At 37.8% G+C, this 17,615-nt stretch overlaps 2 protein-coding genes across 4 annotated transcripts; both read right to left on the minus strand.

Annotated features, from left to right (window-relative positions):
* Positions 1-158: 158 nt before the first annotated feature.
* Positions 159-10,300, minus strand: fsd1 (fibronectin type III and SPRY domain containing 1). Of its 2 annotated transcripts, none has more exons than XM_079638044.1 (13): positions 10,072-10,300; positions 8,703-8,798; positions 8,360-8,491; positions 7,254-7,355; positions 6,848-6,870; positions 6,389-6,510; positions 4,993-5,202; positions 4,809-4,907; positions 3,863-4,010; positions 3,547-3,629; positions 3,187-3,438; positions 2,216-2,304; positions 159-1,520 (listed from the first exon to the last, which is right to left on the minus strand). In XM_079638044.1, exons 1-13 carry the CDS (start codon positions 10,084-10,086, stop codon positions 1,410-1,412), a joined length of 1,482 nt encoding a protein of 493 aa, XP_079494170.1. In that variant the 5' UTR covers positions 10,087-10,300; the 3' UTR covers positions 159-1,409. The 2 variants fall into 2 exon arrangements, with proteins under 2 accessions (XP_079494170.1, XP_079494169.1); XM_079638043.1 differs by having other exon boundaries at positions 8,691-8,798; positions 10,072-10,200.
* Positions 10,301-11,400: 1,100 nt separating this feature from the next.
* On the minus strand, positions 11,401-17,525 carry ccdc181 (coiled-coil domain containing 181). 2 transcript variants are annotated; one of them, XM_079638042.1, is made up of 6 exons: positions 17,325-17,525; positions 16,094-16,213; positions 14,824-15,729; positions 14,535-14,681; positions 13,601-13,758; positions 11,401-13,496 (listed from the first exon to the last, which is right to left on the minus strand). In XM_079638042.1, the coding sequence occupies exons 2-6, from the start codon at positions 16,193-16,195 to the stop codon at positions 13,325-13,327; spliced, it is 1,485 nt and encodes a 494-aa protein (XP_079494168.1). In that variant the 5' UTR covers positions 16,196-16,213; positions 17,325-17,525; the 3' UTR covers positions 11,401-13,324. The 2 variants fall into 2 exon arrangements, with proteins under 2 accessions (XP_079494168.1, XP_079494167.1); XM_079638041.1 differs by having other exon boundaries at positions 11,474-13,496; positions 14,535-14,708.
* Between the last annotated feature and the right edge of the window lie 90 nt (positions 17,526-17,615).

Genomic DNA, 17,615 nt, shown 5'->3' on the forward strand with positions numbered 1-17,615 from the left:
ATGAAGTAAACTTTGAATCGCTCGGGACAATCCCGCAGTTCATTGTCCTTGATAAGGAGGTGGAACTCTCCTTCCTCTCTACACAATCTCAGGATTGGATGGACCCAAAATGTCCTCTTTCTTTTGAAGTGAAATGAAGTAGTGAAAGGACAACAAAATCATTTCTTTGTTTCGCAACGGATTAATACGCATCGGACTCAATGTGCAAGGTTTCTGTGCGTGACCAATTTTTAGGATGACGAATACGAAAAAACGCATATGAAAATTTCGAACTCAGTGTGCAACGACCTTAACAACGAACTCTTGCTTGTATATACTCTTGTGTGCTGTTTGTTCATTCTTTGTTCTTCCTTGTCGTTCGTTCATCAACTTCGCTTTATTTTTCACTAAGCATAAATTTGCTTCGCTTCAGATAAAGAGACATCCACTCTTCCACTGCGTGTTCCTGCATTTTAGGGGCGGAGCAATGAAGGGAGGGGTGTGTTTGTTTGGATTGTTTTCAAATATCAAGAGTGTTTCTCAGAAATTGCTTACTGCACCTTTAATTAGGAATATTAACTCTAGACTTAACTATCAAAACAAAGTCATATAGGTTTGGAACAACTTAAGGAAGAGTAAATAATTTTTGGGTTAACTATCCCTTTTAAGAGGACCTCAATATGGCAAAAGTCAGTCTTCTGTAATATGTAAAACGTAATTGCAGCAGGCATACAGAAAAGTAAATTCTAGTAAATATTTGCATCAAGAACACTGAAAATGTACCTTTCTGGGTGACAGATCATGAACAGACACACAAACACACACAAATGGTTTGTTAAACCTGCCTCCTCCCTCAGATGCTGGAACTGCTGAATTAATACATTCTATAAAAGGCATTTGACGTTGATGATTTAGCTTAAGGTTATTGTGCTACTTTGATACTAAGTGTAAGTTTAAAAAGGTTTGTTTGAGGAAGCAGCTACTGTAGCAGAATTCGAAGCATATCATTTAAGACATTCAGTGTGTAAATATAATACAGTTTCATCTGAGATTTCAGACATGCTGCTGTTGCATTGAAATAACTGTTCAAATGTGGCTCAAATACTGTGGTTTGAATGCTAAAAACTATAACACGTTTGGCCCTAGTGATATACACATGAACACAAGGCTATTAAAAGCTCTTTGCATGTTGAACTAGAGAAATACCCCATCATGTCTTAATTCAGGACACTGAAAGGCACAGAATCCAGACCAGTGAGCTAAAAGGAATGAGGAAGGCAAACTAGAGCAGCTCTCCCCCTGGGCTGGCATGACATAGTGATTATGGGAAGAGCCTCCAGGCTTGTTGCGCCGGTGTTAGCCAGGTGTTCTCCAAACCTGCTGTGCATACATGTAGCAGTTCTAGTGTATGTTTATCAATGAAGTATGATCTAGGTAAGGCTGGCATTAGAGCTGCTTGTATTGCTGTTTCTCTTCTGACCGCTCAACACGATACTGGGTACCTGAAGGCCCGTCTGCACTGAGAAACTCCCATTCCACACCTGTAGGGGGTGAAAGAGAGCATGAGGCTGATGTGTTTTTTTTTGTAGAAACAAAAATCTGTTCTAGCACTGTGTATACAAGTGCTGAGGAGACCTCCTGCGCTGAAATTCAGATAATGGTGACAGGCGTTTCGTTTGGGACACGCGCTAAAAGCAGTAGACCCAAACAGACTAGGCCATCTGACCAAGGAAAGTAGGGGTTTGGAGAGACCTAATTTTTTGTCGAATCCTTTCAGACACTGTGAGAAAAGAGGTGATGCTGCAATGTATATTATGAGAAAATATAAGTGCCTTTTGACTTTGGATGGAGACCTCCAAAAACAAAATGAGTAACCTTTAAAATAGCATAATAGGGGCACTATAAAATCACTGCATAAAGCAATGCTCTTTCAACCACACAAATGCAGTCAAGCGTGTTGTATTATTTTCCGCACATCTTGTGCCATGACCTGGCATTTTTATGATGACGTGTCAGTTTAAAAACAGACTTCTTCTTTCTGTTCCGTACCGTTCCGCTAAATCAAGATGTTTTGGAATGCAAGAATGCATCTTACATAAAGGACTCTGAAACACGTCTGATTAGCTTAATTATACAACACTAGCTGACAAGACTGTTCAAAATATCCCTAATTTATGTGTGATTTCATTGTAAAAATGAATAAAAACAAAAAGAGCTACAGTATATTGTATCTTACCATAAAGGCTGGTATAACAGGCTGCTGGAACTTGGTTCTGAAGGTATGAAGGAGACTTTTGGTTTTGGAGTTGTAAAAAGACAATGTGCCTGAAATAGGTGAGGTAAAACAAGAGCAAACTAGTTAGTAGTTACTAATTAGTGGTCGACTGATATGGATTTTTGATGGTTAATGTCAATAACTCAGAGAACAGTGACCAATGGAAGATATAAATTATGTTATGTGATAAATATATATTAGCTGTAATTTAAAGATAGAAAATAACACATTTAATTTATTTGACATATTAAATCAATTAGAAATAACTAATTTAAAAATGAAGCATAATGAAAAATAATTTGAATCATTTGTAAAAAAAAAAAAAAAAAAAAACAATAATACAAAAATAAACAGATTTATACTTTATATAAAAACGTATTCATTCTGTAATCAGATTTTAGTATTTTTCACAAATAAAGACGTTTTGACAAAAAAAAGGAAGTAAACACTGTAGCCAACAGTGCACTCAGTACTGTCTGGGAGTCATATTTTCTCAAATAAAGACCAGGTAATGCTAATTTTACATACACTACACAGTATGACATGAATATTGGCATAGTGACCAAATGGATATAGTGCCAACATGTTTGAAATCAAGGATTTAAAGTTTGTCGCTCATACGCGTCCAGTGACAAGCTCTCCTGTCCACACAAATTTGTATAAAAGTTCTGGCGCTATCAAAATAAAAGTCCTGCTTCCAACACTTATCGGCCAAAACATGTATTTGAAAAAATTCCAAATATCGACCAAAGCTGATATATCGCTTGACCACTATATAAAATATACAATAAGTGACTGATGCAACTAGCTGTTTCTCACACTGCAAACATTGTCAATTTGTTTTCACCATAGCTACCAAGTTAGCTTCAGAGCTAACAACAGGCAAACTGTGACACTGTCCCTCATTTTGTCATATTTGTAGCTTAACTCACCCTCTTCGTAGTTGCAGTAAATGCCGACGCGGTCCGGAATGGGGCAGTCCAGTGTTCTGGCTTTATTGTTGTGCTTGGCTGTGAAGCTCTGCTGAAGCCAGTTGTTCAGGTGGATGCACCAGGAAGCGTTACTCTTCCCCAGCTGATCAAAGCGACCTAGAGATCGCAAAGCGATCCCCACTGCAAACGCCTTACTCTCCTTATCAAACCGCACCTCCCAGTAATGCTGCCCGGCATCGATCATGGTGTCTCCTGAACATTGGAGAGAAATTGGGAAGTTTTTGAATGAATGAACACTCAAAATCAAGAGTTCTTCGATGTCTTGTAGCTCCTCTGTGTAATATGTTTGTGTTGACTCACCCAGGACAGTGTAAGACTCTGCTGTGAAGCGGTCCCGGCCCACTCTAGCAGATGGAGCTCTTTTGGGGGACATCATGGCTGTCCTGAGGGAGAAAACTAATTATGAGATGGGACAAGCACGACAGTTTAACTGGCTTATGGCTGGGCAAAGGCTGGCATACAAACATTTCGGCCAATGACAGCATGTTTTCTGACTATACCAGCCATTAGAAGCAATAACCAAACAAATGCATTTAATGGCAACAGCTGTTCAGTGGCACTGATGTCAATGTACAGTACATTTAAGTGTGAGAAGATATGTAGGTGTGAATCTGACCTGGCAGGAGAATGCATGGGAGAGTTGGTCCTGTTCTTTTCCTTACGGATGTCCTGGACCTTCCCACCACAGCTGTCCCATTCCACGCTGAGATCCTCCACCTTCAGGTTCTGATGGGATGAACCTGCGTCCAGTTTAAAGACGAACGCTGGAAGCAAACAAGAAGGAGAGAGATAAAGGTAAGAGGTTAAGTCTGTTTTTCTTGATTTTCCATGTTTTCAACACCTCCCATGTTACATGAATTACAATTGCAATTTTTCTGATAAAAAGGTTTACTGTGCTTGTTTTGAAATTGTATATCAATTTGACTATGCAATAATAATATTAATAATATGTATTACTTATTATTACTACCAAATAAAGATATTAAGCAAAACTGCAGGTTGCCCTTAAGTTTCTCTTTTGGTGAGTGTTAAGTAGGTTTATAAGCACTTCTCATAACAAGTTTGGGATGTTATAAATGACCCAAACTCAGAGCAGATACAGAGATAGAGTTTGTGTGGAGCAGCATTTACTGTGAACTGAGCCGCTCCAAAACACTGGAAACATAGACGAATGAGCTTCTCGAATGTAAAAAAATAAAGTTCCACCCTTTACTCTGAAACATACAGCGAAATCTGAGCCTTTTTAAAATTATAATTACATTATATGCCAATTAATCAACATACTCTAAATAAAGATAATTCAGAAAATACATTATAATCACTGAACAGGCATTCGTGTATAGGGGGTAATTCTTCCATATATCATTATTGTAATTACATTGTAACACTAAATTAACGTTAAATTGGCAGACGTACCAGTTGTGGTCTCTAAATCAGTCTTTAACAAACAGTTTTAGTAGGGGTAATGCTTTGTAACCTCTGAAAGAGTCTTTTCTGTGAGGAGAAGAAACTTCATGCCTCATTACCCTCTCTGTGTGTGTATGTGTGTAAATGCAGCTTACCATGTGTTTCTAGAGAAACTGGCTCTGAGAATTCGCCCGCCACAGCTTTATTGCACGCCTTCACTCTAAATGTCATGTAACGCGTGTCAAAACGAAGGCCTGAAAAACAAATGACATCACGGTTACCGCTTTATCAAAATCTACTCAAGAAAAGATCACATCCTAAACAAACATCAGCACTTACCTGTGAGTGTGTACTCGGTTTCTTTTATCCCTTCCATCACCATCCAGGGATAGTCTTCTCGAGCCCGAGGGGGACCTTCATGGTTGGTTCTCCGATGTTCCAGGATGTAGTGGTCGATTTTGGAGTCGACTTCAGGTAAGGTCCAGGCCACTGTGACTGTGTTATCAAACACCTGGCATTCAGCCACGAGAATTTCTGGCGTGGCAGGCACTAAAGGTGAGAGGAAACGAGATATCTGATACTGGAGTCCTTTGTTCAGAGATACTAGCCAAAGCCTAACATTTTCACAAGTCCCAACAATCTGGATCATGTGACATGGAAAATTATTTGTATAATTTTACAACTATTGTATTTCAAAATGTATATTTGTATATTTAAAAATGTATACACACACACACACATATATACATATAGTTTATTTCACAGTGTTCTTAGTTTCAATTAGTTTGAAGTTTCTTTACACACAAACACATTATATATATATAATGTTATATATATATATGTGTGTGTGTGTGTGTGTGTGTGTGTGTGTGTGTGTGTGTGTGTGTGTGTGTGTACGCGTGTGTATTGTTAATTATTTATTAAATTACTTATTATATTGTATTTAAAAAATATATAAAAAATGTAACTTGATCTAATTTGATCATAAATGGCTTCATATGACCCAGGGATTATTATTGAGGGATTACTTCTGTTATGTTTAGTTTATTACAAACAAAAAGTGTGTTAACATGCACAACAATAAACGGTTTAAACAGTTTACAAGAAAATCTGTCTGCATTTATGTGAAATATTTTTTTTTATATCCGTTCTTGACATTATACCAGATATATATAGACACTCCGTTCATTGACACAACAACACCAATAACCAGGGTTTCCAAGTTCACAGTTTTCCTGCCAGAGTGGGCTGCTTTTAAACTGTTGCTGCAGGTTCATTTTTCCCCATGAGTTTAAGGTTTGACATATTGGATAAATTGTATTTGATTGAAATGCTTGTTTTGAAATATTTTAGATTCTGACTACCAATGATAAAACTGCTAGATGATGAGTTTTGTGAGGATGGGGTCTTTGAGTACCTTTATGAAAATTGTTTCATAAAGACAAGTCAGTTTTACTTCTAAACTGTACTTGGCTATATAGTGATTTTCAAGTTGAACTTGTGTATAACACGTGTTAAACACTAAACATGTATTTTAGGTATGGGAGCAACATACATTGAGTTTTCATCTTTGGATAGGGTCATTGGGTAGTTTTTGGATATTTTTGATTGGCCTTTGCGCTGGTTTTGTTACACAGACCTGACGACCCTGCTGATAAAACTGTTAACATCTAGGTGTGTCGACTGGCCTTTGCCTAAATTGTTTATGACATTTTCTCATTTATGCTACACTGACCTGGAAGAAATGTGATCGCCTTTAGCATGTTTCTTTCCTGAGTGAAGTCCACCATCATGTGATTCATACTGTCGCTGGCCTTTGCTTTCAGGGACAGCCGAAATGCTGGAGCCATAGTCACACTGCAGACACACAGACCCGCAATAAACACTTACAGTCAGTCTACAAGGACAATACAACTCCTGACAGACTGAGAACAAGAACATGGGAATTTCATGAAGGAAATGTCAATGAGGGCACAATAAATCACTCCATGGCATGCATATACACAGGCACACACCTGGGGAGACAGACGAAATGAGAACTAACAAAAATGACTATAATTTGCTGAATCTATTTATATTAAATGAGTTAATAATAAAATGAATGAACTTTCATGGGAGAGGAATGTTTGAAGATGTTCTACACTGTGGGGATTGAACTCAATCAAAGATCCAAGTATGGACAGTTGTACAGTACCTATCCTTTATGTCTTTGGCCGCCTGCAGCAGAGAGGAAAGAGAAAAAAGGAAGGGACAGAAAGAGATAGGGAGCGAGAGAACTGAGTCTCATTGAGTCTCGACAACACACAATACATCAGTCATCCCAGCACGTGTTAGCAAGAAAAGCCAGCAGCATCTGACACAATTTGCCACTTTGTTAGAAAAAGTAACAGCAGTGCCAAACGGTTGTAAACACACAGTCAAAAAATCATCATAAATGCTTTGACAATGTAAATATTTGAGGGCACATGTCCTAAAAGCAGTTGTATAAATATAACTGTATTCAAATATATATCAAAAAAGGTAATTGGTTGAAACACCATAAAGTCATTAAGTCTGAATAGATGAGTTGTAACGGTGTAAACATTCCAAGTGGGCGTTACCTGAGTGAAGCTGTCATTCCCGGATGAGCAGAGCGTCTGATTGGCTAAATCCAGCAGCTCCTCTGAGCTCTCTAGGGCTTTGGTGCATGCGCTCAGCTGGCTCTGAAAACACCATCAGAATAATCAGAATATCACAGGACAATTACATAATCCAGAATGCTTTACATAACTCTACTCATCTTTAGAGACAATATAAGCTTTTGGTTTTATCAAATTGATTTATCACTAGCAGTATGCTAAATTGCTGTAGCGTTCTTGTATTTTGCATACTGCTGTTATTCTTGGAACTGGAGGCTTAACCTTATTTGCACTTGATTTGAATGCTTTTATACATTGCTACTTTGTTCCAGTTTGTTTGCTTCCTGTTCCAGTAATTGTCATTTAGGCAAAAATGGCATTTTGAAATATATTACAAATTTAAAACAGTTATTTTAAATTGTAATAATATTTTACAGTATTACTGTTTTACTATATTTTTGATCAAATAAATGTCTTCGTGAGTGTCAGAGAAAAAATCTTACAGACCCCAAAAATATTGTCTTGATCATAGGGCTTCATATATGACAAAATACTGATGAGAACAATATAATATATATCATGGAGTATCTAATAACTACAAACACAAGGGTAAAACACAAGCGGATAAAATGGTTAACCTCAATGTTTTCACACTGTGACTTCAGGGTCATACATACAAGAGAATGGGCTTTTAAATTATATTCAGTAGGTAAAATGTACTTTGACCTCTGTCATTACGCTCTTTATTTATTTACTACGTTTAATGGTGAAGAATGTGCGTTGTAAAATGCTATGTGTGTTGTAAAATGCTTTGTTTCAGATGTACACGTACACAAGGATGGATTATACATACACACACAGACACACACAGATACTAATCCTCAAGGATTTCTTATTGTCCTTCTCTTAATATGACACATCTAAGTCATGCACAAGTTATAAAGCCATCTCACTCTGCCTTTTACTGATTATATCTGATCACTCAGACTAGAAAATATAAAACATTTGAATAAATTTAGGTTGAAATTGTTAATCTGTATTTTGTCCAGGGATCATTCCAGAGAGCTGACCTCATCCAGCGCTCTCACCTGTAGCTCGTATGTGCGGCTGGCTCTTTCCTGCTTGATGCGTGTCACCATGCCCTCTTTCAATTCGTCCAGGACAGCATGCAGAGAACTAAACTCTGACTCCAGATCCTCCTGCGCTCGGTTTGAGTTCGCCTGCAAACACCACCACCAGAGTGAATGCAAAGCTGCATTGACTTGTCTTTATTGCTTGAAACTGTATTGCTGTTGCAAATTGCTGATTTAGTGAAATGTGTGAACACTGTGTTTGCAACACATTTGGGCCATCTGACAGACATTTTCTGATTCATCAAACAGTTCACTAACTAAATGTGAGTAAAAAGAGAAGGCTTACTATGGTGATTACCTCTATGTTCTCTAGATTCTGCTTTAGACAGCAGATGAAGTTCTGAATTTCTTCATTCTTCAGAGCCAACGTAGTGATAATCTTCCTCAGTGACTCCTGAAACATGCATGTGAAATCAACAATACATCCATACACGTCACTGAGTCATAAAATACCCAAACGTAATAAACCAATAATAGTTTGATGATGGCTGCACGTGCAGTCTCACGAAGCAGATAAAGCAAAAGGTTTTTACATGAGTCTATAGTCCTATTAGATTTGTATTATTGCTTTGAATGGACATTTTCTGTAGCAGAATTCAATTATGTTTGGACAATTTTACACCTTTAATTAAACCAATATAAGAATATTATAAATATTATATATAATTAATATATAACAACTTGTATTACTATCCATGCCTGTTTTTTTAAGCTGGTGGAACTGATGGTTAGTCATGTGACCTTAAAATGGTAGCGCCCATTAAGGAGGACTCACTCCATGAAGAATAAACCGTTTTATTTAGACTGATATGACTGGAATCATTTTAATATTTCTCAAAAGTCCTATTTATTTATTTTTTATAATAAAAATAAATTAATTTAGTTAGCAAAAAATTACTGCCTGCACCTTTAACACAATTTGTTTGATGTAATTCAGATAATTCTTTCCTATCGGCGTCATAATTTCATTGTCTATTTTTGAGTGTTGCCTTGGGACACGAGTAGAGACTAGTAAAGCACGTTAGACCGAGTAAGGAGAATGAGCTGCTGATATTACTATAAATGACTCATGCATAATCAGAAATGTTTTATTCTCATCTCATCCAGGCTAACGTAACGTTGCATTGGATTAAGTCACTGATGATGAGCCACGCAGAAGCAGCTTTATATCCGGGGCGCCTCCCTGAAGCCTGAAGCTTCTAACAATACAGGCCGGTTTTGGTGTTTCCCTGCACCAAAATTTGTTCTGGCTTGTGGTTTTTCATGTATTACTGCACAGAAATGTTATTTCCTCCCTTAAGAACATTTCCTCTAATAAATATTTCAAAACAATACTCGTTTCATGTTACAGAGCTGCGAGAACCGGGGCGGTTTCTGGGGATTCAGACTGACAGTTGTTGATCAATATTTTGGGGAAATCTTCATGTCTGCATCATGGGTTTAAAACAATGTAGAAACCCTAACGATGTGAAGATGTTAATTCCAGACTGTCTTTTACAAGGACACATTTCCACTTACACAATGGGCGGAGGACATTTGGAAGGGAAGCTACGAGCTAACGGTATTTCGTCTTTAGTAAGTTATCTCTTTTATAACGAAACATCTTCTTTCTTTTTCATCTGACGCGTATCAGTGATAATTTCGCTATAACAGCGGTTGCTGCTTACCTTCTGGTCGTCCATGCTGTCAGCATGCAGCACCTGTTTCAGATATTCTCAGGATATTTATCCCAGGTCGTCCGCTATAGCGCTCCTCCGCTGGTACTGATGTTGCTATGGAGCATTGCATCCCTCAACGACTCATTAGCGGCATAGATAGTTCTGCGCAGACGCACGACATGGATCCTGGGTAATGTCGTTTTCCTAATATATCTCTCAACACCACTGTTATTGTTCTAACTAGCCCATGGGCCTGTTGCACAAAAGTAGAATTAAGACATCCGGGATAAATGACTCAGCTGAGCTCAATGAAGCCAAAACATGTGCGTCCAGGCTTAATTGGTTGCACAAAGACCAAGCCAGGATGAGCAGACACGGATTCATTAAGCCAGGTGAAACCAATCCTGGATAGGTGCGCGCTCACGGCTCACTCAAATAGACCCCGCCACAGATCACAGATTAACTGATTTACCATGGCAACTAGAGCCGCGTACTTTTCCCCGTCGGAAGCACAAATCCTCATGGAGGCATACGATGAGGTAAAATATATAATTAAGAAGAAAGGCAACACCGCCACAGTGATAAAGCAAAGAGAAAAAGCGTGGCAAGTAGTGCACAATTACACACTCACCGCTCCGCTGAAACATCACAATTACAATTAAAATATTTAATTCACATCTCCAAAAACGCATTTGTACCTACTGTAATTATGAAACGGTTAAATTTTTAATTGAAATGCACTGCAGATATGAGTGAAATTGTGTAAAGTAACTCCATCACACTGTATAAAGCTATGATAAATTATTATTAAAGCCTTACATTATTATTTAACGTTACTACGCTCAGTAGCCTACGGTTTAATCTTAGCCGTTATACTCTGCTTATGTTGTCCACCGTTTTTTTGTGTTTCTCCTGCTTTTATTAATGTAAAGCTGCTTTGACAGAATGAAACAATTGTGAAAAGTGCTATATAAATAAAATTTAATTTAATAAATAGATGAGCTATAATAATAATCACTTTAATTTATATAGCGCCTTTCAAAGGACCCAATGTCGGTTGCTCACTGCACTGCAAAAGTGTCTTTCTTACTTAGTATTTTTGTCTTTTCATTATCATTTGTCTGTTCAGTTGATGTGTATGGATTTGTCCTGCATTTATTTTAGTGTGCAGACATGCAGGGTGTGTTATATACAGACCTTTGAATGTGTATGTATCATTTTGTATAATATGCTTTGATTCTGTGCTTTCCATCTTGTAGACTGTGACTTCAGTTTCGAAAGGAGCTGATGGTTTACCTGCTTTGTTTTGTCCTTATTCAATAAAGGAACATAATGTTACACATTGTGTTTTTATATTCATATGGAATGTGTATTTGTTTATATGACAGAGTACTAGGGCCACACTGAAGAAAAAGGATAAAGTCATACATTTATGAGGCTGGTTCTTTCTGCAGAAAAGCTACATATTCTTTTTACAGTTTTGATACTTATGACAATGTGATACTTAATATTCTGCCACATCAGCATGTCTTTGTTTATGAAACCGTACAATTTCACGAAATGCCCCACATCTGTCATTTTAACAACTGCCCTCCTTTAAAACAACTGGTTACAATATTATGACTTGTCTTTTTTTCCCTCTGTGGCCCTAATATTCTATCATTTTATATATAGCCTTATATATGGGAAACTGTAAATTATCTAATGATCGTAACATCATCTAAAAATCATTATTTAGCCAAAATCATTGAAATTAATGATCACAAACGTTTAAATAATGACAGTGGGTCTAGTTATATGTGATAACAATGTATAGTGAGCAGTGAAATAACCATTTGTGGTGACTGCTGACTGACATTAGGGATGAGATTAAATAGATCCTGGAATTTAGCCTGGTCTGGAGCAGGCTAGCTCCACAGAATAAATCTCCATGGTAATTTATACCATAACATATCCTCCTGCCCCCTATCCAGCTTTAGTGCAACCGGATTACGGATCAATTGAGCCAGGATCACCAAGATATCCTGGCTTAATCCCTTATCCTAGTTTTGTGCAACAGGCCTCATGTCATGTTGAATTAAAAAAATATATCATATATAAATGTCAACATTTGTTACACACATACCAGTAAACTCTGATTTATCAGGTTGAATACACTATATACTAGATTCTGTCAAAAGTTAATAAAAAAGCCTACAATTTTATAAATGTTTTTGAAGGCTGCATTTATTTGATCAAAGTACAGTAAAACAGTACTATTGTGAAATATTATTACAGTTTAAAATAACTGTTTTCAATTTTGATATATGTTAAAATATAATTAATTATTGTGATGGCAAAGCTATATTTTCAGCATCATTACTCCAGTCTTCTTCACATGATCCTTCAGAAATCATTCTAATATGTTGATTTGCAGTTCAAGTACTTTTGGCGCTCAATAATTAATAATTAATATTATTACCATGTCGAATACATCCATTATTTTCAGGATTTTATGATGAATAAATTGTACGAACAGCATTCGTTTGAACTAGAAATCTTATACATTTGATGCATCATATGCCTATGGACATTTTTTAAATCAAAATTAAGATTACAAGTTTTAATAAGTAATTTTGTATGAATGTGTATAACTTATCAGTGACTGACTGGTCGCCTTTTTTTAAAAGTACAAATAGTTTTTCAGTTAATATTATGAGGTCATCAAATCTGCATGCATGATAATTATAAAAGAAATGCAGTTTAGAATGGAGTACAGCATTTTACTTTGCAGTGAATTTCATGCCAACCACCCCTGGATCACTGAAGCTTTGGGTCTGAGCTGCTGCATTTCTATTGTTCCTGCAGTTCTGCAGCAGACACAGGGCAAATCTACAGGATAGCCAGCTAAACAAAAAATTACAATATCTGATGATTCAGCATTTATGAAAAACTCCATTAAATCATCTTGGTGTAGCAATTATTTTAAGTGCATAAAGCTGTTGATCACAGACATCCACTCGAGCACCTGTTTGATCTCTGTATACTGAAAAAGGATGAATAGAAAATTAATAAAAGAGAGCTCCTGTTTGTGTTCCTAACCACATGATCTTTCATCCACTGTATCAGGGAGACGACACAACAGATCTTTGAGATGTTCGATAGAAAGGTAACCATAGATACAGTTGAATGGGTGCCTCTGCAGTAACCACGGCGATTGCTGAATTGGAGGAACTTCAGATTCCGGTTATAACAATGGTCAGATGTGTACAGTATGAGGTGATCAGTAGTGGTATCCACAGGGGTCACTGAATCGAAAGGGTTTAATTTCATTGACAGTGCAGACGAGGTCATGCATGCGTCTCGCTCTTCGCTCCTCCAGCACGAGCCTGCGTGAGCGCTCTCGAGCTGCCTGCTGTTCTGCTCTTTTCTCTGTGCGCTTTCGCCTCAACCATCTATTGTCCAAAAGAACAAGAGGGAAACGCTTGCACGTTAGTTTCAAATACAATTCTCCCTCTGTTTTCTGATGTTTAGAAGAGCAATATGGTGCTGAACTCACTGCCTGAAGGCCTTGTCACTCTCTTCTCGGCTGTGCAGGCAAAAGCCGCTCTCCTTTTCCAGTCTCTTCATCTCTTCCACCTGTTTGTCTTTGAACTGCTGCTCCTGTTTCTTCAGGAGCCAATGTTTATAGGCCTCCTCTGGGTCACCACAATCCCTCTACCAGAACAACAAAAACAGTAAAAGTGACAATCTTTGGTTAGCATAAGATTATTTTTTCAAAACCATAAAAAAATATTTTGTGTCTGTGTGTAAAATATTTTGCACAAACACACAGACACATTTTTTTTTTAAGTTTTTGAAAAAATAATCTATAAATGCCAATATATATATATATATATATTATATATATATATATATACACACATATATATGCCAATTAATGTTTATATACATGTATACAGTACTGTGCAAAAGTCTGTTAGTATTTTTTACCCCCAAAAAATAGGTGAATATGGTTTTAAGCCAGTTATTTATATCTTTTGCATTGTGTGTCAGTAGGAAATATATGTCTAAACATTCCTCTTGCCATTAATTGTAATAATCCAGTGATATTTTTGTTAGCACAAGGAGTCTGACAACAGCTGGTGTGCTCCACACGGAGATCTGATCTCACCATCATCGAGTCCATCTGTGACTAAATCTAACTGTGGCAAGGTCTCCAAGATGCTTGAAGAAACCTTCCTGCAAAGCTACCTGAAAAAACTATGTGCACGTGGACAAAAATATTTTGTACAATTGTTAAAATCTATTTATGATATTATTTTTGAAAGCATCCTCACTTTACAGCATTTTTACACAAGTGCCTAAAACTTTTCACAGTACTGTAGCTCTGCAGGTAGGTTTCTTCAAGCGTAATAGACATTGCCACAGTTCTTCTGGATTTAGTCTGTCTCTGTTTTTCCTGTTTAAATGGCTCCCCCTAGTGGACACACCATGCAGCTCATCCTTTCCATTTCCTGGGCTTTCTGAACTCTCCTCTCGTCCAGCAGCTGCTCTCTTTTCCTCATAAGCCACGATTGGAAGGCTATCTCGTTCTCCTGACGTTTCTGTTCCTCTTCCTCTTTTTTCTTCAACTCATCCTGAAGAAGCAAAGAGGAGGGAGAAGTCTAAAAAAAACGTTAGACCTGTTTGAAATAAGCTGTCAAATAGAAGCTGAAATCAGATTTTATGATACATTAAGACAGAAACTGATATTATACTGATATTGAAACCACACTACACCTCTTTGGCTTGCCTCTCCCTCCGCTGCTGAAGTTTGGCCAGTAATTCTTTCTGCTGTGGTGACAGGCTGAAGGTGGCATGTGAAGAAGCTCCATTTGCAGACTGGACCCTGCGCTTGGTGCCCTCGACCCATGCTCCCCTTTGGGACAGTCTGGCAGAACTGGGTCTATTTCTGTGCTTCGGTGGAGGTTTGGGGATGTACAACGACTCAATGCCGGGGGGAAAAGATGAGGTAGAATTCTGTCTCAGAGAGGAGACAGGACTCTTGCTGAGATGGAGATCAAGCTCATTTCGCTGACTGTCGCTGTGAGAAACCGCTAATGGAGGAAGCAATCCTTGACTTTCCATCTCCTTTATACTCACCAGATCAAACTTTCCATCTTTTTCAACCAAAATCCGTCCTTCTTTCACGCCCTCGTTGTGTTCATCCACGGGGTCTCCTATGTCGCTTCCCTCTCTCTGAGAGATCTTCAGTCTCTGCATTTGTCCGGATACCTCTCGCTCTTCCTCTAAGTGCTCACAGGAGGCGCTGTTGCTCTCTTGAGTGTCGAAATCCAGCGCAGGCACCACCAGGTCAACCAGAGTGTCTTTAAACTGCAGGCGTCTGCGGCGGCTCTGGTCTGGAGGATCCTGGTCCTGGAGTTGTTTGTTAGCCTCTTGAATCTTTTCCAAAATGTATTTCTTCTCTTCATCGAGGTCTTCGTCGCTCTGTAAATGCGGAGAGGTTATAAGGTCATCCCTGCCGGGATCTAACGCACCTTCTAATGGCTCCATAGGTGTTGGCCACCTTTCATCTGCTTCGTCATCATCCATTTCCCTGTGCTTGTGCACATCCTTTCTTTCTTTAGGTTCATCTTCTTCAAGCTCTTTGTCGATCTGAGCTTCAATGTCCTCATCATCAGGATCCTTTGTTGTAGAAAATAATGTGTTCAGTTTGAGCAAAACAGAATAAGAAAAACGGCATTGTGCAACAGAAAAAGAAAACGGCATTGTGCAAGTTAAGGAGAACATGTTCTCTGAAGAATCAGATACATAGAGCGTATGTGTTGAATAATGCAACGCCATGAGACATAGTTCTCTGGGTGAGTGAAAGTGTGTATGGATCTGTGTCAGTGGGATGGATTTCACACACACACACACACACACACACACACACACACACACACACACACACACAGCGTCTGTGTAATGGAATACCACACACTATTCCAGAGAACTGTCTCCAAGATATGAACCTGTTTCTGCCATCATTGTGTATTGTCTCACTTACCTGTTCCTCACTCTTGCTCTCCTCGCTGATAAGCCAGTCCAGATCTTTCTCAAAGTCATCCTCATACTCATCCGGAGTGTTTTTGACCACAGAAACACTCATGCTCTCTTCACTTTCTCGCTAAGACACAGCAAATGATACATGGATCACAATAGAAATCAAAAACTTGTCTCACAGTCACTCATCATTTTATTATTGCGCAAAATTTTCTTTCAGAGTAAATAAATATTTATAATTATTTGAAATACATCATGAAAGTTAGTAAATAGTTTATTGATCATTCTTAATTCTAAATTAATTTTGGTGACATTAAAGCATACAGATTAATATCTAAATATAGCCTACAATTACGTAGACAACATACAGAAATATGTCTCACTTAAACAACACACTTGGGTGTGTTTGTTGACATGGACATAAAATCCTTACGCATTAGAGCTTTACATTAAAACAGCTTGCATTCTCATGATTTAGATGCAGAGTGTTTCAGAAAGAGCAACACATGGAATCTGACCCATAATTCTCACTGAAATAAAATATAAAAATACTTTTTTTTTATTTTTTTATTTTTAGCTGGTAAAAGTTAAAAGATACATCATGCAGATGCACTGGGACACATCATCGGTAATGTATCCTGGGGTCATTGGGTGTTTAGGGTTTTTCAAACCTCAGACACTCTCGCCCATGGCGACCCGACCGATATCTGCCCTCTTAAAGAGCACATAATATTCACTGAAATAAAATAATAATAAAAAACTTATTTTATTTCAGCTAGTTACCAAGGCAACATTTCTCATTTGTATTCAGTTTTCCTTGATGTACTAAAGTAACAAAAATTATAGGCCTAGAGAAATATATATATATATATATATTTTTTTTTTTTTTTTACCTAGTAAAAATGACTAAAACACAACAAAATTACAACTTTAACTACACTGGTCCACATACAGTGACAATTCTAAACTGTTGTTATTCATTCTTTATTTTTTAATTTATGTTTAAAGGGGGCTTTATATTTGTAAATTCCAAAGAAATGTTACTACATGCACTGCAATGCCAAAATAATTCATGTTAAATCTGCGTAATAAAATCTAATTTTTATGTGCATTAAGGCTGATAATAACACCAAACCTGGTGGTCGTCTCGTCTCAGTGTATGATAGATTTGATCAACCGGCCGCTTTTAGAACGTGGTTATTATTTTCCCGCGCCTAAAAATGAATACAGCTTACCTTCAAAACTTCTGTATGGTGTTGCCTCGCGTTGAGTGCAAAAATAATGAATGGTAATTCATTAGCCGCCCTATATATTCTAGAGAGCTGGTCTCTACGCGCACCTGTACATTAGAGAGCAGCTCTAATCCTCTGCTGGCCTCAGCCTCAAAGTAGCATGTAACAGGTGTTGCCATAGAGACACACAACACGGCCTGTCGTGGGTGCGCGCGCATGCGCAGACTCTTTGTAAATGTAGAAGGTAAAGCCAGCCAGATTTTATCTCTGATACAGTTGGTGGAAAAATAAACA

This window comes from Phoxinus phoxinus (assembly GCF_949152265.1).
Source record: "Phoxinus phoxinus genome assembly, chromosome: 15".
In the NCBI taxonomy this organism is placed as follows: Eukaryota; Metazoa; Chordata; class Actinopteri; order Cypriniformes; family Leuciscidae; genus Phoxinus; species Phoxinus phoxinus.